This window comes from Gopherus evgoodei, chromosome 6 (assembly GCF_007399415.2).
Source record: "Gopherus evgoodei ecotype Sinaloan lineage chromosome 6, rGopEvg1_v1.p, whole genome shotgun sequence".
NCBI lineage: Eukaryota > Metazoa > Chordata > Testudines > Testudinidae > Gopherus > Gopherus evgoodei.
Window position 1 is genome coordinate 109,644,918 of NC_044327.1, and position 19,774 is coordinate 109,664,691.

The 19,774-nt window shown below is 38.3% G+C and overlaps 1 protein-coding gene across 2 annotated transcripts in view; it reads right to left on the bottom strand.

Moving 5' to 3' along the window:
- Nucleotides 1-2,534: 2,534 nt before the first annotated feature.
- WDR70 (WD repeat domain 70) overlaps nucleotides 2,535-19,774 on the bottom strand; it is a 258,843-nt gene continuing 241,603 nt past the window's right edge. For both annotated transcript variants that reach the window (XM_030567828.1, XM_030567829.1), the window contains exons 16-18: nucleotides 18,686-18,802; nucleotides 18,123-18,285; nucleotides 2,535-3,288 (exon numbers count right to left, since the gene is read on the bottom strand). In XM_030567828.1, coding sequence (XP_030423688.1) covers nucleotides 3,201-3,288; nucleotides 18,123-18,285; nucleotides 18,686-18,802 — 368 coding nt within the window. In that variant the 3' untranslated portion in view covers nucleotides 2,535-3,200. The remainder of the gene's footprint in view (nucleotides 3,289-18,122; nucleotides 18,286-18,685; nucleotides 18,803-19,774) is intronic.

A 19,774-nucleotide genomic window follows, 5' to 3' on the forward strand; every position in this document is an offset into this window, starting at 1 on the left:
TGCCTGGAGCCCCCCCACACACTCTGAACCCCTCATTTCTGGTCTCATCCCAGAGCCCAGACCCCCAGTTAGATCCCTCACTCCCTCCTGCACCCCAACCCCCTGCCCCAGCCCAGTGAAAGTGAGTGAGGATGTGAGAGAGTGAGCCACTGAAGAAGGGGGAATGTAGTGAGCGGGTGGCAGGGCATCGGGGGCAGGGGTGGACCTTAGAGAAGGTGCGATTAGAAAGTTGGCAACTCTACATGGGTGGAATGCAAGCTGGAGATGCAGCAGTTCTGTAAATAGTTCTCTTAATAAAGAGTCAGTTTAGTTTTAGAAACATGGAGTCATCTCATGTTATAATTCAGCATGCACTATGTGACCTGTAAGTACATGTGATAACAGCTTTGGCAGAGATTAAAGCCAAGTAAGAGTTAGGCCCAAGATTAAATCTAAATGAAAACTCCTCATTTTAATTCTGTCAAAATTAACACAAGTGGTATCTTTTGTTTTCCATTTTGTGCCTCAGGTGAACCTTCTACAGTAAGATTATAACTGAAATAATTTAGCTCTTTTTCCTATGAAATATTCAAAGTGGTGGCTGAGAATACTTGCAATTAGACATTTGAGTTGTTTTGACTGGTCACACAAATTTTCTCCTCTAATTGGATCACGTCTTACAATCCAGTTTCCAGTGCTAACATTCATGATTACAAGATTAAAATTTGCTTTTTTCAGAATATTTTGCTGTAATGTGTTAATATTTGCTCTTTTGGTGAACGCATCTGCCAGTACATTTGTGACAAACAAAACCAAATTGGGTGCAAATACAGAGGAAGCTAATTTGTTTAAAAATTTGTATCAGTGCTTGCAAAAAAGGAAGAAATTTTTGAATTATTTACTCAATAACCTGGTGCGTTGAGGTCACTCGAAGACTGGGAAGTAAATGACTGTCGACAAAAATGACTGGCGTTCTTAAAACACAAAATGAAATAAATTCTGATTGTACTACTGGAGGGTACATTTACATTTTAATAAAATAATTAAAAATCTTAATATCACGCAACATCTGAAAAAATAAACATAATTTTAATTTATTAAGATATTATATGGGCTACTAACCTGATGGAATAATGTAAAAGGAGGAGACTTTGCTTTAATTATTCCTTATGCTTGCATGATCAGAGAACATCAGTAGCAGCATTTTTTTTGTCATGTCTTTCCTTTCTAGCTCTCTGCATTCTAGTAATCCATGCTGGCACAGTAAAGAACTTCCAGTGTTTTTAAAAGCAACAGGTTGCCATGAGTTCAAAGTTATAAAATCAGGAGGACTAGCTGAATCCTAGATCATCTATTAATAGGAATGACAATCATATTAATAAAACGTTTTGATTTATATTTCACTAACTTGTAAAGATTGATATTATTCACCGATGTGGACACTGTGGCGAGCACTTCGATAGATCTTGTTAATTAAGAGTGAGGTTTGCTTTGAGTTCATCCCTCGACTGTCTGCTACGCTCACCAGCTCCCTTCTTTCTCTTTCTTCCCCTCCTTACCATATCTATACTTTTTGGGCAAGCAGTCACTATTGAACTAGCAGCTTAGTGCCTTTGATACTGACATTATTTCATGGTAGCAGAAAATATGGCAAACCATTAATTTATTATTTTAAATAAATTATGCTTTCCTTTTTTGGTATAAATGGTAAGTGGTGGTTTATCCTCACTAATGCCATAGTATAACCATATCAGTATCAAAGGGCTAAGTTCTGGCAGCAGCAGTGGAGATGTTCTGATGTTAGCATCTCAGGCCAATATTCAGGAAACCCTCTGGGAACTGGCCTGCTGGCCCCAAAGGTGCAGGTGATGGGAAAAGGAAAGACAAGACATGGAAGGAAAACAGCAAAGAGAAAAGGGGGAAAAACATATTTAAATTAGGCTCTTATTCAGCAAAACACTGAAGCAAGTGTCTAAACGCCACTGATTTCAATAAGATATAACTATGTTCTTAAAATTAAATGTGCTTAATTTATTTGGTGAATCTTGGTTCAGTCAGGTAGATGAAAGTCCTTCTTACCCCCATTCCAGTCATCACTTACAGAGCTCAATCCTACAAGATGCTGAGTACCCTCCACTCTCAATGATATCACTGGGGATGGAGGGTGCTTACTACATTTCAGGGTCATCACTGCGGTATCTAAACTAAACTATACAAGCCCACAAGTGATCTGGCTTCCTCTTTATTTGCCTTAAGGAGGTTGGTTTGTTTTTGTTTTTTTAAATCTCTCGCTCTTTCACTTAGTAATATTTACCATAGCAACTTGGTGGTAAATACAACCGTTTTATAAAGGTCACATCACACTTTAGAAATTAACTTTGTCAGCCAATATATGCACAGTTCAGCTATACACCTCAGCAAGCCCAAGTCTATCTGTATATTGACTAACAAACATGCATTATCAAGTGTTATTAGTTACGAATACACAACAATAGAGTTAAGAGGCCTGCACAAAATCTATTTAACTTTGAATAACCATACAAAATTAGAAAAAGAAAAGTAACAAGTGTACAATGTTTTAATTAAGATAAATATACAGAATTGTACATTCTTACTCCATATGGCTTATAAAATAAAATCTTTACCAGTAATGTGAGATACTGTACAATTCAAAAGAACTTATTTCAGATAAGCCATAAATACTAGAAAATATTTGATGTTTTACGAAACTAGCACATCAGCTAAACAAACCTGATGCTGAAGAATTATCCTAAATTGATATTCCTAAAAAATGTGAAACCATGACCTTTTAACACAGCTTGATAGATGTTATTGGAATAAATAAAAGAAGCCCGAAAAACTCCAGTTTTTATGTTCTTACTTAAAATCCTCAGATGGAATATTACAGTAAAATGCTGCTCTCTCATTAATCATCGAAGATGTATTCTGGTTAAAAATTACAAACAAATACTTTTTTTATAAATCAAAAGTTAAGAAAATGACATAAGATTTCTGCATAATATAATTAACTCCTTATTACAAAAGGCAGATCAACAATTCTAGTCAACTGTAATGCAACAATCATCTTCTGTTGGCTTGTTCCAAACTGTGCAATGCATTAAAAGAATTTCTGTTTGTAAAGAATTCAACCTTTTATTGCATAATGAAAAAACTCTCCACTTTGTTTTGAATCCACAGTCACCCTCCCCAAATCAAGTTCTTCATATTTTACGTTTTTTCCACTCTGGCTTATTGTCTGTTTCATCTTCCTCCGATTCCACTTCTGCAAAAACTGCTTTTGGTTGAGTCCTAGAAAATATTAAGAAGCAGAATAATGATTAAACTACAGCTCTTCTATGCAGAAGTGAACACTTCTGTTATTTCTAAAAGAGAACAAAAATGTTATGGGCTTAATTATTTCATTTTAATCATGAAATAAAAATATTCACTAAATTTCTAGCAAATCGGAAAAATTTGCTGTTATAAGGCAAAAAATGAATGAACAAGCAGACTAATGAATAAATATACATATCTTGCAAGTACTGTTTGCTCTTCAGCAGGCACTGTTATATGTGTTTTCAGTTAATAAAATTAAGATATCAGAAGGGAATAAAGGGTGTTTAATATAAGGCTACAAAAACTGAGCTATATATTTTCACATTTCATGGTATTTTTTAAAATAAATCTGTCATAACCTGTAGTTTGACAGCTGTCATCAAATGAAAACAAGAATAGCACAGTTTCTGACTAAGTCTACGCATGAAAAAACAGCTCCTCTCCACAGAGACCATCCAGCACTACTGTAGCATAATATAATTAACAATACACACACGAGAACATACTGTATCCTACAAGTAATCTTGAGCCTTTCTATCCGGACATTATTTGCTTGTAATTTACATAACATACTTAAAAACTTCACAAAATACTCACTACTTTTTAAACTAGAACAGTATCAAATAGTTTTTCACCAAACTCTGTGTATGTTCAATTCCACTGTTTGGCACTTTAATTTCAGTTTAGTCTACTGTTACCAATCTAATGTTTAAGAATAACCACAAAACCTTCAAGCACTACTAGTGAAACCACTAAATTTCTAAAATTGGCCACAACAGAGATTCATACTTCCATACTTCGAAGTGTAAAGTACAAAATGCAGTCCACAGTGTTTTTGGCTTATTAGCATATTAACTAATGTTTTTATAGCACTTTGAGGATGTAAAGAGCAATACAGAGCACTTATATAGCAATTACTAAAACTGTTACTTGGCAGATTCTGCAAAGTGCATAAACCTTAACAAAATTGTGCTTAACTTAAAATAATAGGCATAATTAAAGTTGCCACTGACTTCAATGGGAGCAAGAGCTAACGTGTATAACACACCTATTAATATTAACAGGTTGAATTCTCCAGTCTGCTAAGTATGTGGCACAACATGGATTTAAAGAAGCGAGAGATAATCAGTAAAGAATTCCCTTTTGCAGGGGCTCTCCCCTCAGTGTAGCTGCCTTCTACACCCGCCACTCCCCACCCCCAAAATAGGGCTGAGGAGCGTTGCGGGTGTTTCAGTTGGTATGGGCATGTCAGAGTGGACCATCCTCCACTGGTGTAAGGTCCCTGAGTAATCTTGAGATTTAGTACATGTGTAGTAGTCTTCCACACACTACAAGTTCAAATAGGAATACCTCAAAGAGCATTATGGAACTTTTCGTGAGCGGCAGCAGGGTCCACTCAGCGACACTGCATGGCAGGGTAGAGAGCACTGTACATTCACACCCTGGCTTGTTGCGAACTAAAGTCTCTGCATAGACAAGGGCAAACTCACTTTCCCTCCAACTCACTGCATTTAAGCAGAGCTTGGGATCAGTCCTAATGAGACAGCATAAGGCATGAAGATAATGCACTTCATAGTGTGCAAAATTAATTCTATATCAAGTTAAACACTTTGAAAAAGTGAAAATAGTCAGTCATTTTAAATAATCTGAAGAAAGTTCCATAAATTAAACTTATTTAATAGGGGGGAAAAAAAAAGTAGCAGTAGCAATACTTTAGCCAACATGGTCACCAGAGATGAAGGCTTCACTGTCTGAAACACATGATTTTGTTGGCCGTTGAAGAAATGCAATTTATGGAATCTCTTTTGTTTTTCTTTCTCTCTCCAAAACTTGTTGATGGAAGTTTATTAACCAACTTTAAGAATCTATCTATCTGCCTATCTAGGCTTTTGTACAGAAAGGTATCCAAGTGTCATGTGGTCACAAGTTAGGTCAACATCAGGTTGTTTGTCAATGCAACACAACTGACCTGTGATAACTTATTTCTGATATAAAAATCTGTGAAAATAAAAATCTGAGTTGGAGTCATCAAGAACATAACAAGAATGGCCATACTGTCTCAGACCAATGGTCCATCTAGCCCAGTATCCTGTCTCTGACAGTGGCCAGTGCCAGATGCTTCTGACAGTTGGAAGTTTAGGACAGCCCAAGCATGGGATTGCATCACTGACCATCTTGACTAATACTCATTGATGGACCTATTCTCCACGAACTTATCGATTTTTTTTTTTAAACTCAGCTATACTTTTGGCCTCATTGCAGCCTCTGGCAATGAGTTCTTCACACAATGTATAGTCAACCTGTGGAAGTATTTCCTTATGATTGCTTCAACTCTGCTGCCTATTAATTTAATCAGGTAATCTCTAATTTTATGTGAAGGGATAAATTTCACTTCCCTATTCACGTTCTCCATATCATTCATGATTTTACAGACCTCTTCATATCTCCCCTTAGTTGTCTCTTTTCTAAGCTGAATGGTCTTTTTTAATTTCTCCTCATATGGAAGCCATTCCATACCCCTAATCATTTTCATTGCACTTCTCTGCAGCTTTTCCAGTTCCAAAATATTCTTTTTTGAGATGAGGCCAGCGGAACGGCATGCAGTATTAAAGGTGTGGGTGTTGCATGGATTTGTGTAGCAACGCTATGATATTTTCTTTTATCATCTATCCTTTTCTTAATGGTTCCTAACATTCTGTTAGCCTTTTGACTGTTACTGCACAATGAGCAGATGGTTTGCAGAGGACTATCCATGATCTCTTTCTTGCACGGTAACAGCTAATTTAAACCCCAAGGAAGAATAATTTAATTCACAATATGGTAAAAATCCTGTGTATTTAGGGGAGCAGAATAGTGTGATTTAAAATATCATTGTAAAATGATATATGAAATATGGATGTTTGCTGAAACTTGTAAGATGTTCCGAGTCTACTAAAACAAAAAACTGCAGCACAAACTAATAGTAACCACATCTAGGGAAAATGTGAAGAGGAAATCAAGTCTGTTTGCTATCGCATTTTTACAATTAGCATGAAATGACTTACTGGACTTGGTTCAACTGGCGTATAAACCTTCCCACCTCCACAGAATACATAACTGTGAATTGGGACACCTAGTATGATTCATTCATCTGACTGTTGTAAAGACATGAGCAAAGGAAAAATTTAGCTTTTGTTAAGCCATTATTAGCAGAAATCATTTAACTTAAACAAAAAATCATACCACTAGCTAGAAGTTGCCAGTGGTAGTAGGAGTTTGCTGCATGACTAACATCTAGAAAAAATTATTAGAACAGGCTTATTACTTTAACATGTTTTCATTTCCAAGGGCTCCATGGTATATGGAAAGCTATGACACTTTTTCTTCCTTCAGCCTTCTCATCAATTTTCATTTACTGTCATAAAATCAAGCATCATCAGTTACTAAAGTACCACCACAATGGTCCTGAAATGCACACCTAGGCCACGTAAAGATTATACATATATATAAAAAAGAGTTTAAAACACAAACAGGGAAAATATAGTTGTGTGTGTTACCATAATGCTCATGTAAAAGCTCCACATTTCTCTCTCTAGCAGAGATGGCTGGAGAATGACAATTTCATTTCACAACTTCAAAGGAAAGACTACCCTGGACCTCAGAAACCTTCCTGTTCGGAAAAAACCCATTATGAGCCTTTTGTAATTGTTGTTCTTCAAGATGTGTTGCTCATGTCCAATCCATACTAGGTATGTGTACTCTATGTGCACAGTTGCCGATATTTTTTCCCTTAGTGATATATGTAGGGCCAGCTAATGCGCTGGTATCAGTGACACTGCTGGCCTTGCATCCTCTCAGTTCCTTCTTGCCAGAAATTCCAACGGAAGGATAGGAGGGCAGGTCATGGAATGAACATGAGCAGCATATCTTGAAGAACAATAGTTATGAAAGGTTAGTAACTGTTTTTTCTTCTTTGAGTGCTTGCTCATGTTGATTCCATGCTAGGTGACTCACAAGCAGTATCCCAGGAGGTGGGCTTGGAGTTTACAGATGTGCTGATTGCAACACCGCTCTCCCGAAATTGGCAATCTCATGACCTGTTGCGTGATGGCCATGAACGTGTGAATCGATGACCAAGTCATGGCTTTGCCGATGTCCTGGATTGGTATGTGCATGAGGAATGCTGCTGCTGAAGTCTGGGCTCTTGTAGAATGAGCTGTCATGATGGCCGGAGGCAGAACCTTTGCCTGCTTGTAGCAAGCCCAGATGCAGATGATTATCCAGGATGAGATTCTCTGGGATGACACTGGCAGACCTTTTATCCTTTCCGCCACTGCTACAAAAAACTGTATCGACCTGCAGAAGGTCTTAGTTCTTTCATTGCAGAAGGCCAGGTCCTGTCTAAGGTATGCAGCCAATGTTCCTCCTCAGTTCTGTGAGGCTTTGGAATGAAGATGGGCAGAAAAATGTCCTGGTTGTTATGGAACTGTGATATCACCTTTGGTAGGATGCCAGGCATGGGCACAGCTGGACCCTGTTCTTGAAGAATGCTGTATAAGGGCATTCTGAAGTTAAGGATCTGATTTTGGAAACCCACCTGGCTGAAGTAATTGCCATATGAAGGCAACCTCTTATGAGAGGAGCAGTTTATTAACAGGCCCACTTGACAGGTAGTCTGTACTATGCCAATGCTGTGCTGAACCTGAGCCTGCAAACAGACTTTGAACTGCCATACACTTTGTAAAAAGCCTTGGGGCTGCCAATAACTGAAGGGGAGCACGGTGAACTGGTAGTGGCGTCGGCCCACCACAAACTGGAGGAACCATCTGTGTATATCGAAGATAGAAATACGGAAATATGCATCCTTTAAGTCAAGAGTGGAGTACCAGTCTCCTGAATCCAGGAAGGAAATGATAGAGGCCAGGGAGACCATGCGGAACCTCAACTTCTTGAGATATTTACTGAGGCGATGCAGATCCAGGAATGGCTTCAGGCCCCCTTTGGCCTTCAGGATTAGGAAATATTGGGAGTAAAACCTCTTCCCTCTCAAATCTCAAGGAACTTCCTCTACAGCCCCTACAAGTAGGAGGGCTTCTACCTGTCATATGAGACGTTGCTTGTGAGAGGAGTCCCTGAAGATGGACAGGGCTAGCGGGTGGGAGGAAGGGGTAGATGAAAACTGCAACTGCCCAACTGGCACAGTACTGAGCACCCAAAGGTCTGATGTTATGTAAGACCATGCAGCATAGAAGGTAAAGCAGCGGCCCAAAAACAAAAGAGGGGATGGATCCTGTCTCAAGTCTGGTATGCTGTCCTCAGGCATACACTCAAAAGGCCTGCCTAGACCCACTGGCGTATCTACTTGAACCCGACTGGGAGGTGGGGGCAGAAGGCATGGGCTGGTGATGTTTATACCCCCTCCCTCTTCTCTCATAGGAGTCCTGTCTTGGGGCCCCAAAAACCTTGGAGGCGTGTTGAGGCCTAAAATGCTTCCTGGAGGCTGGGGTGCATACAAGCCCAGAGAGTACAATGTGGCCCTTGAATCCTTGAAGCCATACAGCTTGGTGTCCATCTGTCCTGGACCAACTGCTGCACCTCCTGGGAGAGGCCCAACTATTGGAGCACGAACAGAGCCACATGGTGACCACACACACCATCGTTCTGGCTGCCAGTTTGGCCATGTCCAGAGTTGCCTGGAGGCCAAGAACAGCTGCCTCGACTCCTGCAGTCTATCTGGGGAGCACAAGTGGCGCAGCGAGGGTCTCATCATGTTTGCTACTCCCCTTTGTCCTCTTTGTCCCTCTCTCCATGTGCTGCTTCTTGTCTCCATCAGCAGAGCCTTCAAACAAATGTCTGTATCTTTTTCAATCCTTGGCCTGAAGCCCCTGCAGATTTTACACTTTTTCACTTGAGCTTCCCTAAGGCACTTCAGACAGGCTGAATACGGGTTGCTCACAGGCATAGATTTGCCACAGGTGGAGCATGGCTTGAATCCCGGAGACTGGGGCCTACCCAGTCCATGGGATGACATCCCGCTAAGATCGAGATAACTATCTACACTCTAAACACTAACTTGGTAACTAAATTGACTAATTACAACTATATACAATGGAATTAAGCTCAAACTACTAGGTTAGAAAAGCCTTGCAAAGGCAAGAAGCCATTCCAACCACCATCATGGGTGGTAAGAAGGAACTGAGAGGGTGTAGGGCCGGTGGCACCCCTTATACCAGAACATACGCATGGGACTCCAGGGGGCACTAGGACTGGCTCTATGGATACCACTAAGGGAAAGAAATCTCTGGCAACTGTGCACGCACACCTAGCATAGAACTGACATGAGCAAGCACTCAAAGAATAGATACATCTCTGCAAAATGTTTTGGCTTTGACAAAACAGCATATTTTGATGAGAAATTGGTCAAAAATGATCTGACCAGGTCTGCTCTCTAGGTTAAAAAAAATCTACCCACAATTTTATTACACTTTAGGTTACAATGAACCAGTGCTTTCTTAGAGAAAAGGACTGCATGTGCTCCAATCAATATTACAACTCCTTCCCCTAAGCCACCTCCCTTTGTGAAGGGAACAATGAGGACACAGACAGGAATTATACAATTTGGCTGAGTGGATGCAACATTATTTAACTTTAAGATATCTCCTAAAAACACCTACCCTGGCAGTAACAAAAAAGGGGAGTTACAGTTCTTTTTCTCTTTTGTCCTAAACCCCTCTAGCCAAAAATGCACTTGAGCTACCCTAGTTGGTGCCTACATGCTGGAGGAAAGGAAACTGATGTTTTGTGAAGGAGTAGGTATCTGCTTTTATTTAGCATATGGTATCACTGCCATCTGATCATAAAGCTCTAATTGTGTCCCCAATTCTAAAGCCCATTTTATTTTAATGACTGTTTCTTTTAACACTGCTAAATATAAAATGTTGACCATAAAAGTCTTAGATTAACAGGAAGATACCTCCTGCTTAGGCTCCTATCCTGTACCACTCAGGTCAGTGTAAAACACCCATTCACTTCAAATGTGGATGATTGGATCCACAACTACAACATTTAGTGGTTCCCTCTGGTGGTACGTTTGAAAGACAGAAGGACACCTGAAATAATTAAAGCATCTCTGCAAAGCTGTGTTAAAGCAAACAGTTCACAAAGAAAGTTGAAAATCTTAACAACTGTTGCCTCAAGTTCCTTTCCTCCAACTCTTTCTTTGAACTCTTCAATCTGTCCTCAACCCCCCTTCACTCTACTGAAACTGGTCCCACCAAGGTCTCTAACAATTTATTCCCTGACAAATCTCAAGGTCTTTGCTCCATCTTCATCCATTGTGACGTGTGTCACAGTTTCAGGGTTACTGCACCTGTATTCCCCCTCCGTAATCCTTTTAGAACACCCACTTAAAGATGAAGAAAGATAAGACACTTATGCAAATAACATCTACAGTTACAATATCTAGCATATAATATGTAACTACCCATGTTTCAGGACATGACCCCACCACCAACTGCCTAGAGTTAGGAACAAACTTCCTCTATTGGCCTGTTTTTACATAGCTGACTTTGTGGACACCTTAGTTTGAAACGGGCCACTGCCAGAGACAGGATAGCATACCAGATGGACTGTTCTGGTCTTGTTCCAATATGACAACTCCTATGATTCTCTAACGGAAAGTGAAACTGTCTAGTAAGTCTTATTTTCATTGCCGAATTGATTTTAATTAACTTTTAAAAAAATTAAACAACCAGTCCTAATAAATCAATTTTTGTCAGTTTTTCAAAAAAATGGTTCTGTCAGAATGTAAGTAAAGAACTTTAAAAAATGTTTTTACTTCATTGTTTTCTTAAATAATTCATTACCACAGCTAAGCAATATAGTTAAATAATATAGACCAGCAATTTTCCTATGAAAACATTCTTATTTTTTTAAAAATAGGTCAATCTTTTATTACAGCAATGTAATTTTATTTAATTTTCACTGCTAGTTTTGAGACTTCCAAAAAATAAATGTGGACTATAAGCTGTGTAATAGGTATGTTTCATAAAGCATTTCAAAGCTAGTAAATGAGGAAAAAGGTCTAATTTAAAATATTCTCCCACACCTGATTTAAGTATGGCTCTTTCTTATTGTACTTTCAAATAAAAATGAAAAAAGTCTACCAAATACAGCAGATCAAGCCAGAACTATTGTGTTTCTATTCAGAGGCTTCTACATAAAGAGTAACTAATTAACATGAAGATTTCTTTTCCTCTTTCCAGAAGACATCTTGCTGTTCTTACAGAGAAGTTTAAAATGTCAAGAGGATCAGCCCTGATAAGCCTTATAAAAAGGACTTCCCCTGCTTGTGACTGTAGAAGACAGAGGTTAAGCACAATCATTTTCCTCTAGTACTTAAAACCAGAGTGTATCATCCCAAATGTTTTCACTGCAATTTGAAGTTCATAGATCAAATTCTTCTAAATTATTGTTACTCATTGGATAGGATTCATTCATTAAAGAATAAAGCTGGCTTCAGGCAAATGGTATGACTGTGAGGAGACACCACTTATATTATTTGTGACTAAGAATGTGAGGGTAAACCACAACTTTCTTGGCTCTGTGCCCACTGTTTATTATAAAGGAAAACCTCAAAGTGCAGTGTCAATTATATCCATGACTTGATAATCTGACATACTTGTTAACTCTACCACTATGAATCAGGACCAGATGAACTCGAACTCAGTCATCGCAATTACAGAATTATGAAAATTAAAGGAAGGGATCAGCAAAAAAACTTGGATCTAGTAGTCTCCTCTGTTTAAAATTATTTAAAAAAACAGGAATGCGGGGGGGGAAAGATTAAATATGTAGTGCGGGATTTTTTAGCTTATGCAAAGAATTTTCTATTTTTCTCATTAAGTGAATAATCACCCATGGGGAAATATATATATAAAAAAGCCTGGTCAAACAAGAGATTGGTAAATGGATTACATTGTTAAATGGATTAAATTGATAAATTACTGAAAGACTGGAGGATAGCTAATGTGATGCCAATTTTTTTAAAGGGCCCCAGAGGTGATCCTGGCAATTACAGGCCAATAAGCCTGACTTCAGTACCGGGCAAACTGTTTGAAACTATAGTAAAAAACAAAATTGTCAGACACATAGATGAACATAATTTATGGGGGAACAGTCAACATGGTTTTTGTAAAGGGAAATCATGCCTCACCAATCTACTAGAATTCTTGGGGCAGGGGGTCAACAAGCATGTGGAAAAGGGGGATCCAGTGGATATACTATACTTAGATTTTCAGGAAGCATTTGACAAGATCCCTCACCAAAGGCTCATAAGCAAAGTAAGCTATCATGGGATAAGAGGGACGGTCCTCTCATAGATTGGTAATTGGTTAAAAGATAGGAAACAAAAGGTACAAATGAATGGTCAGTTTTCAGAATGGAGAGAGGTAAATAGTGGTGTCCCTCAGGGGTTTGTACTGGGACCAATCCTATTCAACATATTCATAAATGATCTGGAAAAAGGAGTAAGCAGTGAGGTGGCAAAATTTGCAGATGATACAATACTACTCAAGATAGTTAAGCCCCAGGCAGACTGCGAAGAGCTACAAAAGGATCTCTCAAAACTGGGTGACGGGGCAACAAAATGGCAGATGAAATTCAATGTTGATAAGTGCAAAGTAATGCATATCGAGGGGTTCTAAATTAGCTGTTACCAAGAGTCATTTTGGATAATTCTCTGAAAACATGCACTCAGTGTGCAGCAGCAGTCAAAAAAGCAAACAGAATGTTGGGAATCATTAAGAAAGGGATAGATAATAAGATGGAAAATATTGTATTGCCTCTATATTAATTCATGGTACACCCACATCTTGAATACTGCATGCAGATGTGGTCACCCCATCTCAAAACAGATATATTGGAATTGGAAAAGGTTCAGAAAAGGGCAACAAAAGTTATTAGGGGTATGGAATGGCTGCTACCTGAGGAGAGATTAATAAGACTGGGACTTTTTAGCTTGGAAGAGATGACTACAGGGGGATATGACAGAGGCCTATAAAATCATGACTGGTGTGGAGAAAGTAAATAAGGAAGTGTTATTTACTCCTTCTCATAACACAAGAACTAGGGGTCACCAAACAAAATTAATAGGCAGGTTTAAAACAAACAAAAGGAAGTATTTCTTCACACAAAGCACAGTCAGTCTGTGAAACTCTTTGCCAGATGATGTTGTGAAGGCCAAGACTATAACAGGGTTCAAAAAAAGAATTAGAAAAGTTCATGGAGGATAGGTCCATCAATGACTATTAACCAGGATGAGCAAGGATGTTGTCCCTAGTCACTGTTTGCCGGAAGTTGGGAATGGGCAACAGGGGATGGATCACTTGATGATTTACTGTTCTGTTCATTCCCTCTGAGGCACCTGGCATTGGCAGGTATCAGAAGACAGGATACTGGGCTAGATGGATCTTTGGTCTGACCCAGCATAGGTACTCCTATGTTCTTATGATACTATACATTGCCCATACATACAGAACTAAAACATTATCTAAGAGAAAGAATACAAACAAAGAAATAGTGAGTTTAAAAGCATTGTTCTGGTACCCAGAAGTTAAATAGAAAGAAAAACTGAAATTTTAAAAATTAATGTTTTGTAGATACAATTATTTAATTAAAGCCCTTTAAAAAATGAATCCTCACTAAATGTATTCATTTTTCTATGCTTTAGGACAGTATATTTTAAATGGATTCCTAATCTAATTAAAATATCACATTATCTTGTATTATTTATACTGTGGTACTGCTCAGACACTTATTTGGAACCACAGACTCGCAGTGTCAAGCTATGTTCAGACACATGGGAAGACATGATTCTGGCCCTAAGGAACTGCTGCATATAGCATAAAGTATGCTAAAAAGTTTGATAATTTATGACAAACATACATTATATTTTGCATATTTTTATTAAAAATATTTTTGGAAATATTTGTAAAATGTTGCATCACAACTATTACATTGGCTATTTATATGCACAAATGACTAGTGATACACCTGTCTGGCGAAACGGTACATGTAAATTAGGCATAAACTACATGCCTATGTTCTCAAAAATCCAAGTACGAAAAGGCAAACTTTCATCAGAAATGTTGTATGATATACAGAAAGGGTCCAAATTTGTGTGTGTGTATATTAATAAAAAATTACTTTAAAATGTATTTACCATGGGATACCTCTTAACAATTAAAAAAAACAATGAGAAGTCCTTGTGGCACCTTAGAGACTAACAAATTTATTTGGGCATAAGCTTTCGTGGGCTAAAATCCACTTCATCAGATGCATGGAGTGGAAAATACAGTAGAAAGGTATAAATACACAGCATATGAAAAGATGAGAGTTGCCTTACCAAGCGGGGGGTCAGTGCTCTTGGCTTTTTAGCACTGATCCCCCACTTGGGAAGGCAGAGATTGGCAACCTTTCAGAAGTGGTGTGCCGAGTCTTCATTTATTCACTCTGATTTAAGGTTTTGCGTGCCAGTAATACATTTTAACGTTTTTAGACGGTCTCTTTCTATAAGTCTATAATATATAACTAAACTATTGTTGTATGTAAAGTAAATAAGGTTTTTAAAATGTTTAAGAAGCTTCATTTAAAATTAAATTAAAATGCAGAGTCCCCGGACTGGTGGCCAGGGCCCGGGCAGCGTGAGTGCCACTGAAAATGAGCTTGTGTGCCGCCTTCGGCATGTCTGTTATAGGTTGCCTACCCCTGTGGTAAGGCAACTCCCATCTTTTCATATGCTGTGTATTTATACCTTTCTACTGTATTTTCCACTTCATGCATCCGATGAAGTGTGTTTTAGCCCACAAAAGCTTATGCCCAAATAAATTTGTTCGTCTCTATGGTGCTGTCATAAACAGATAGCTAAGGGTTAATGTCCCTTTCACCTGGAAAGGAGTAACCTGAAACACCTGACTAGAGGACCAATCAGGAAACGAGACTTTTTCAAATCTGGGTGGAGGGAAGTTTTGGCTGTGAGTTCTTTGTTCTTTGTCTTGTGTCTGACCCTCTCGGCTCTGAGAGTGATTTTTCTATCTCCTGGCTTTCTAATCTTCTGTTTCCAAGTTGTAAGTACAAAAATAGTAAGACAATAGGTTTATATTGTTTTCTTTTGTATTTACATGTGTGTAGTTGCTGGAATGCTTTAAATTGTATTCTTTTTGGATAAGGCTGTTTATTCATTTTTCTTTCAAGCAATTAACCCTGTATATTGTCAACTTGATACAGAGTCTATTTTTAATGTCCTTTTTTCTTTCTTTTTATATAAAGCTTTCTTTTTAAGACCTGTTGGAGTTGTTCTTTAGTGGGAACTCCAGGGAATTGAGTCTGCAGCTCACCAGGGAATTGGTGGGAGGAAGAAGTCAAGGGGAAAATCTCTTTGTGTTAGATTTACTAAGCCTGACTTTGCATACCCTCTGGGTGAAGCGGGGCGGGGGAGAGATTAGACCTCTCGGTACTTGTGTTTCCAGGACTGGAAGCAGGGAATCTCCTAGAGTCGTCCAGGGAGGGGAGCCTGGGAGGAAGTAACAAGGAAACAAGGAGAGGGGGTTATTTCCCTTTGTTGTAAGACTCAAGGCATCTGAGTCTGGGGGTCCCGCAGGGAAGGTTTTGGGGAGACCACTGTGAGCTAGGCATTGTATAAATCCCTGGCTGGTGGCAGCGTTATCAGGTCCAAGCTGGTAACTAAGCTTGGAGGTTTTCATGCTAACACCCATAATTTGGACACTAAGGTCCAGATCTGGGAAAAATGTTATGACAGGTGCCACAGGGATTCCTCATTGTTTTTGCTTACACAGACTAACATGGCTACCACTCTGACACCATTCTTAACAATTAAGTTTCTTAAGCAGGGATAATTGCAGTTTCTTTGGCATGAAATTTATCGTCGACCAAGCTGTTAAGCCAGCATGTTGCTGGCTATTGTCCAAGCTCTCCCCTCCGTCCCGCACTTCACTGTCTGGTGTGTAATCTAATAGCATTCTGGACTTACATCCTCCCCACTTCTCTGCCAGCTCTTTTCTTCCCCTGCAGCTACATTTCTAAACAATAAACCGTAACAAGATCTGCCCACCTGACACAGTGAGCCTTCTATAATACTACTACATTTAAAAACTTTCATGTCTATTACATTACAGGTGTCAGGGATGAAACCTAATGTCTCATCAATGAAATTACTTAGCCAAATATACACTGGAGTACTTACCTATCTGATGGTCTGAGTGGTCATATCTACTTCTTTATGAAGGGATATTTATATATTTTAAGTAAAAATATCTGAATTTAGACTCGGAATAAATTTAATCTCAAGCACATGTGAATCTCCAAATAAGAAAAAAACAACCACCATACTTGGTATCTCCATTACAGTAACCTTCACAGAATTATCTTTTTAAAGAGTACTTTTTTGGGCTGGTAAATGTAGGCCGTACTGCATTATTCATTTATTTTATATATTTTGTAACACTGGCATAGGTGTTATAAAAGTTAATATTTCCCAGTTCAAAGCCAGCCTAGGTCAATGGAGACCAAAAACTGTTGCCTGATGATAGCTGTTCAATGGTCTGTGCGAAGAAGTTGCACTCAGCTCAGAGGATAAGTGTCCACATCACAAATACCCACCCCTGTTAACATACTATGGGTAACTTTCAAACTTGGCTTTTCTTAATTATCTTCTCAATTACAGAAGTAAAACTTACACAGTGGCAGCATTTTCTCCAGTTGTAAAATTGGATTATTGATACTTACCTTCTTTTGTGATGCATTTGTACATCTACAGATGAAAAGCGCTAGTTAAGAGTTAAATAATAATAAATAATAATTTGGAAAAAAACATGTTGTAGTGGCAATTTTTTATAAACAAAAAAGCCAGAAAATGTGAGATATTGTTTTAGAATCTTACAAGTAATCTTACAAAGAGTTGAGGGAATTTATTCCATAGTTTAAATGCCCTTACATGTAATGCATATGCACCCGACACACACATATTATGCATTGAATATTGATGGTATAAAAGTTTATGGGCAAGAATTAGACATGGCAAAATAACTCATAAATAGCAAAAGTATATTCTACAGGTCAACCCAGACTCCTGCCAGTTAAATCATTATACCACTACAAGCACTCATGTTTTTGTTTATGCCCCATTTTGGAGAAGACTTATTTTAGGGGAAAAAAACTATTTTTAGTATCCTTCCACCTATAAAGCCAAGCTAACTTAAGTGGATGTACAGGTCTTGTAACATGGGTCTGTCTTTTAGCATGTATACAGACCTACATGATTGTGTAGTGTGAATCTTGAAAAATTTTGAAAATATTAATACATCCATATCACACCATGCTATTTATGTCATACATTTTAGAGTAACATCTACTTTAGAAAGTGTTAAGAGATTTTAAAAATATGTATTGGTACTATTGTACTCTTCTACCTATAAAGCCAGGATTACTTAGTACAGTGGAGTTTAACTAACAGATTTAGGACCATGAGAAATAGTAAGACAAATATATTTTAGAAAGCTTTAAAATAGCATTCTAGCACTAAAAGGTTACTTTTTAAAAATGGAAATTGTAGAAATTTATACTTTTAACAATTTGATGGGTTGTACACACTGCCTTAAAATCAGAGCTCTGACATACTCTTAGTTTATATATTATTGGCAATAATCCAGAAAAGGCAGAGAATGCTGTTAAAAATGTATATTTTCTGTTCATATCAAACTCCCAATGGCTTTAAGAAATATTGCTTGTATTTTTAAAAATTGTTTCCTTACTTAGAATAGGCTGGAGCAACCCAGTAGGGGTTATCCTCAGCTTCCTTTGCATGTCGTAAAATGGCCTCTCGGGGGTTGCTATCATCAGTCTTATCCAATGCAATATTCTTGACTATGTATGATGACAATGTACCTCCATGAGTTCCAACACGGCCCCCACGACCTATAATTGGAAAAAAAATATATTTGAGAGTGAGAGTAATGAACACATAGGCAAAATGTGAAGTACTGTGTGTGTAACACTGATCTAGTAGTGTACTGAACTTACATATTACTATAAAGAAAAGAGATGTGAGGAAGAAAAGAAAATAGCATTTAGAGTTGCATTCACAGCAGTGTTCTATTGAATACTTTATGGGCCTAAACAAAAAGCCAGTCGTTGTTATTATTTATTTGTATGGAGTAGCAACCCAGACATTGTACACACCCATAAGAAAGACAGCATTCCCAGTCCCAAACAACTTGTAATGTAAATATAATTTCATGAGCAAAACTACTTGTAGAACTCTGAAATAAGTTTCCCATTTACTTATAACAACCTGAAAAGACTAAATATGCATTACCTGGTCCTGCTACTGGAGGTTCTGGTTTGTGAGATTTCAGAGGATCCAGCCTATCCTTTTCCAACTGTTTCCTGGTACTTCGTTGCCGTGGTTCACGAAACATTGGAAGGGCATGAGCTAAAGAGAAGATTCACAGTTTAGGAAAACAATTCTAAATGTTAGCAACTATATTTATTTTTACATCTCTAACCCTATGGACCAGACTGCTTTTGACCCTTACATGGAGAGGATGCCATCCCTTGTGCAATGCCAGGGACGTCATTCTAACATGCCTCCACATTGGCTTATCACAGTATATTTTATAGGGCTTTGTCATGTCTGTTTTTAAAAGTCTAAAGCAACCAGATTTCCACAACTTCTCCAAAGACTATTCCCTAGTCTAATAAATCACCTGGGCAATTTACACTTATTTAGCTCATTTCTCTGTTGGTCAGCCCACCGGTAACCTGATCAACCACTTGTTCTTTTCTGAGCTTCCAATTTTTCTACATCTTTCTAATAGTGGGTGCTAAGACATCAACATTCCAGGCACAGTTTTACAGCAAAGTGACAGACGGGATTATCACCTCCCTGATTCAAGTTGTGATGCACTTCTGTATATGTTGCCAAAATCAATTTTCCCCAAGAAATGAGGTAAATGTAGTTTGGCAGGACCTACTTATGCAGTCAGAATTTGGCCAGGACACCAGGATTTAACACCTCTTGAGACAGTTGCCCTGGTATTTTTAACGGCGACAAATTGTCAGTGTGTTGTTCTTAACCTCTCAACAAAAAGACAGTATCTTCAGCAGCACAGTAGCCTCTAATGTGGGGGCACTGGCTCTACACTGAATCAGAACTATCCACTGAATCATCATCATCTCTTTCTGAGTTATTCTGGGAGGTCTGCTTAATTTATTAGACTTAATTAAATCACAACCCAGATTATATGGTGGTGGATCTTTAGGAATAAATGTTTAGAGTTTATTTTTGCAGACTTCATGAAGTATGAAGTGTCTGAACAGCTTGTCAGCAAGTAATGAGCTTGATCAGTTTGTACAGGGCATTTGAGGTGATTAATGTACAGATCCAAGATTTTGCCATATGTGG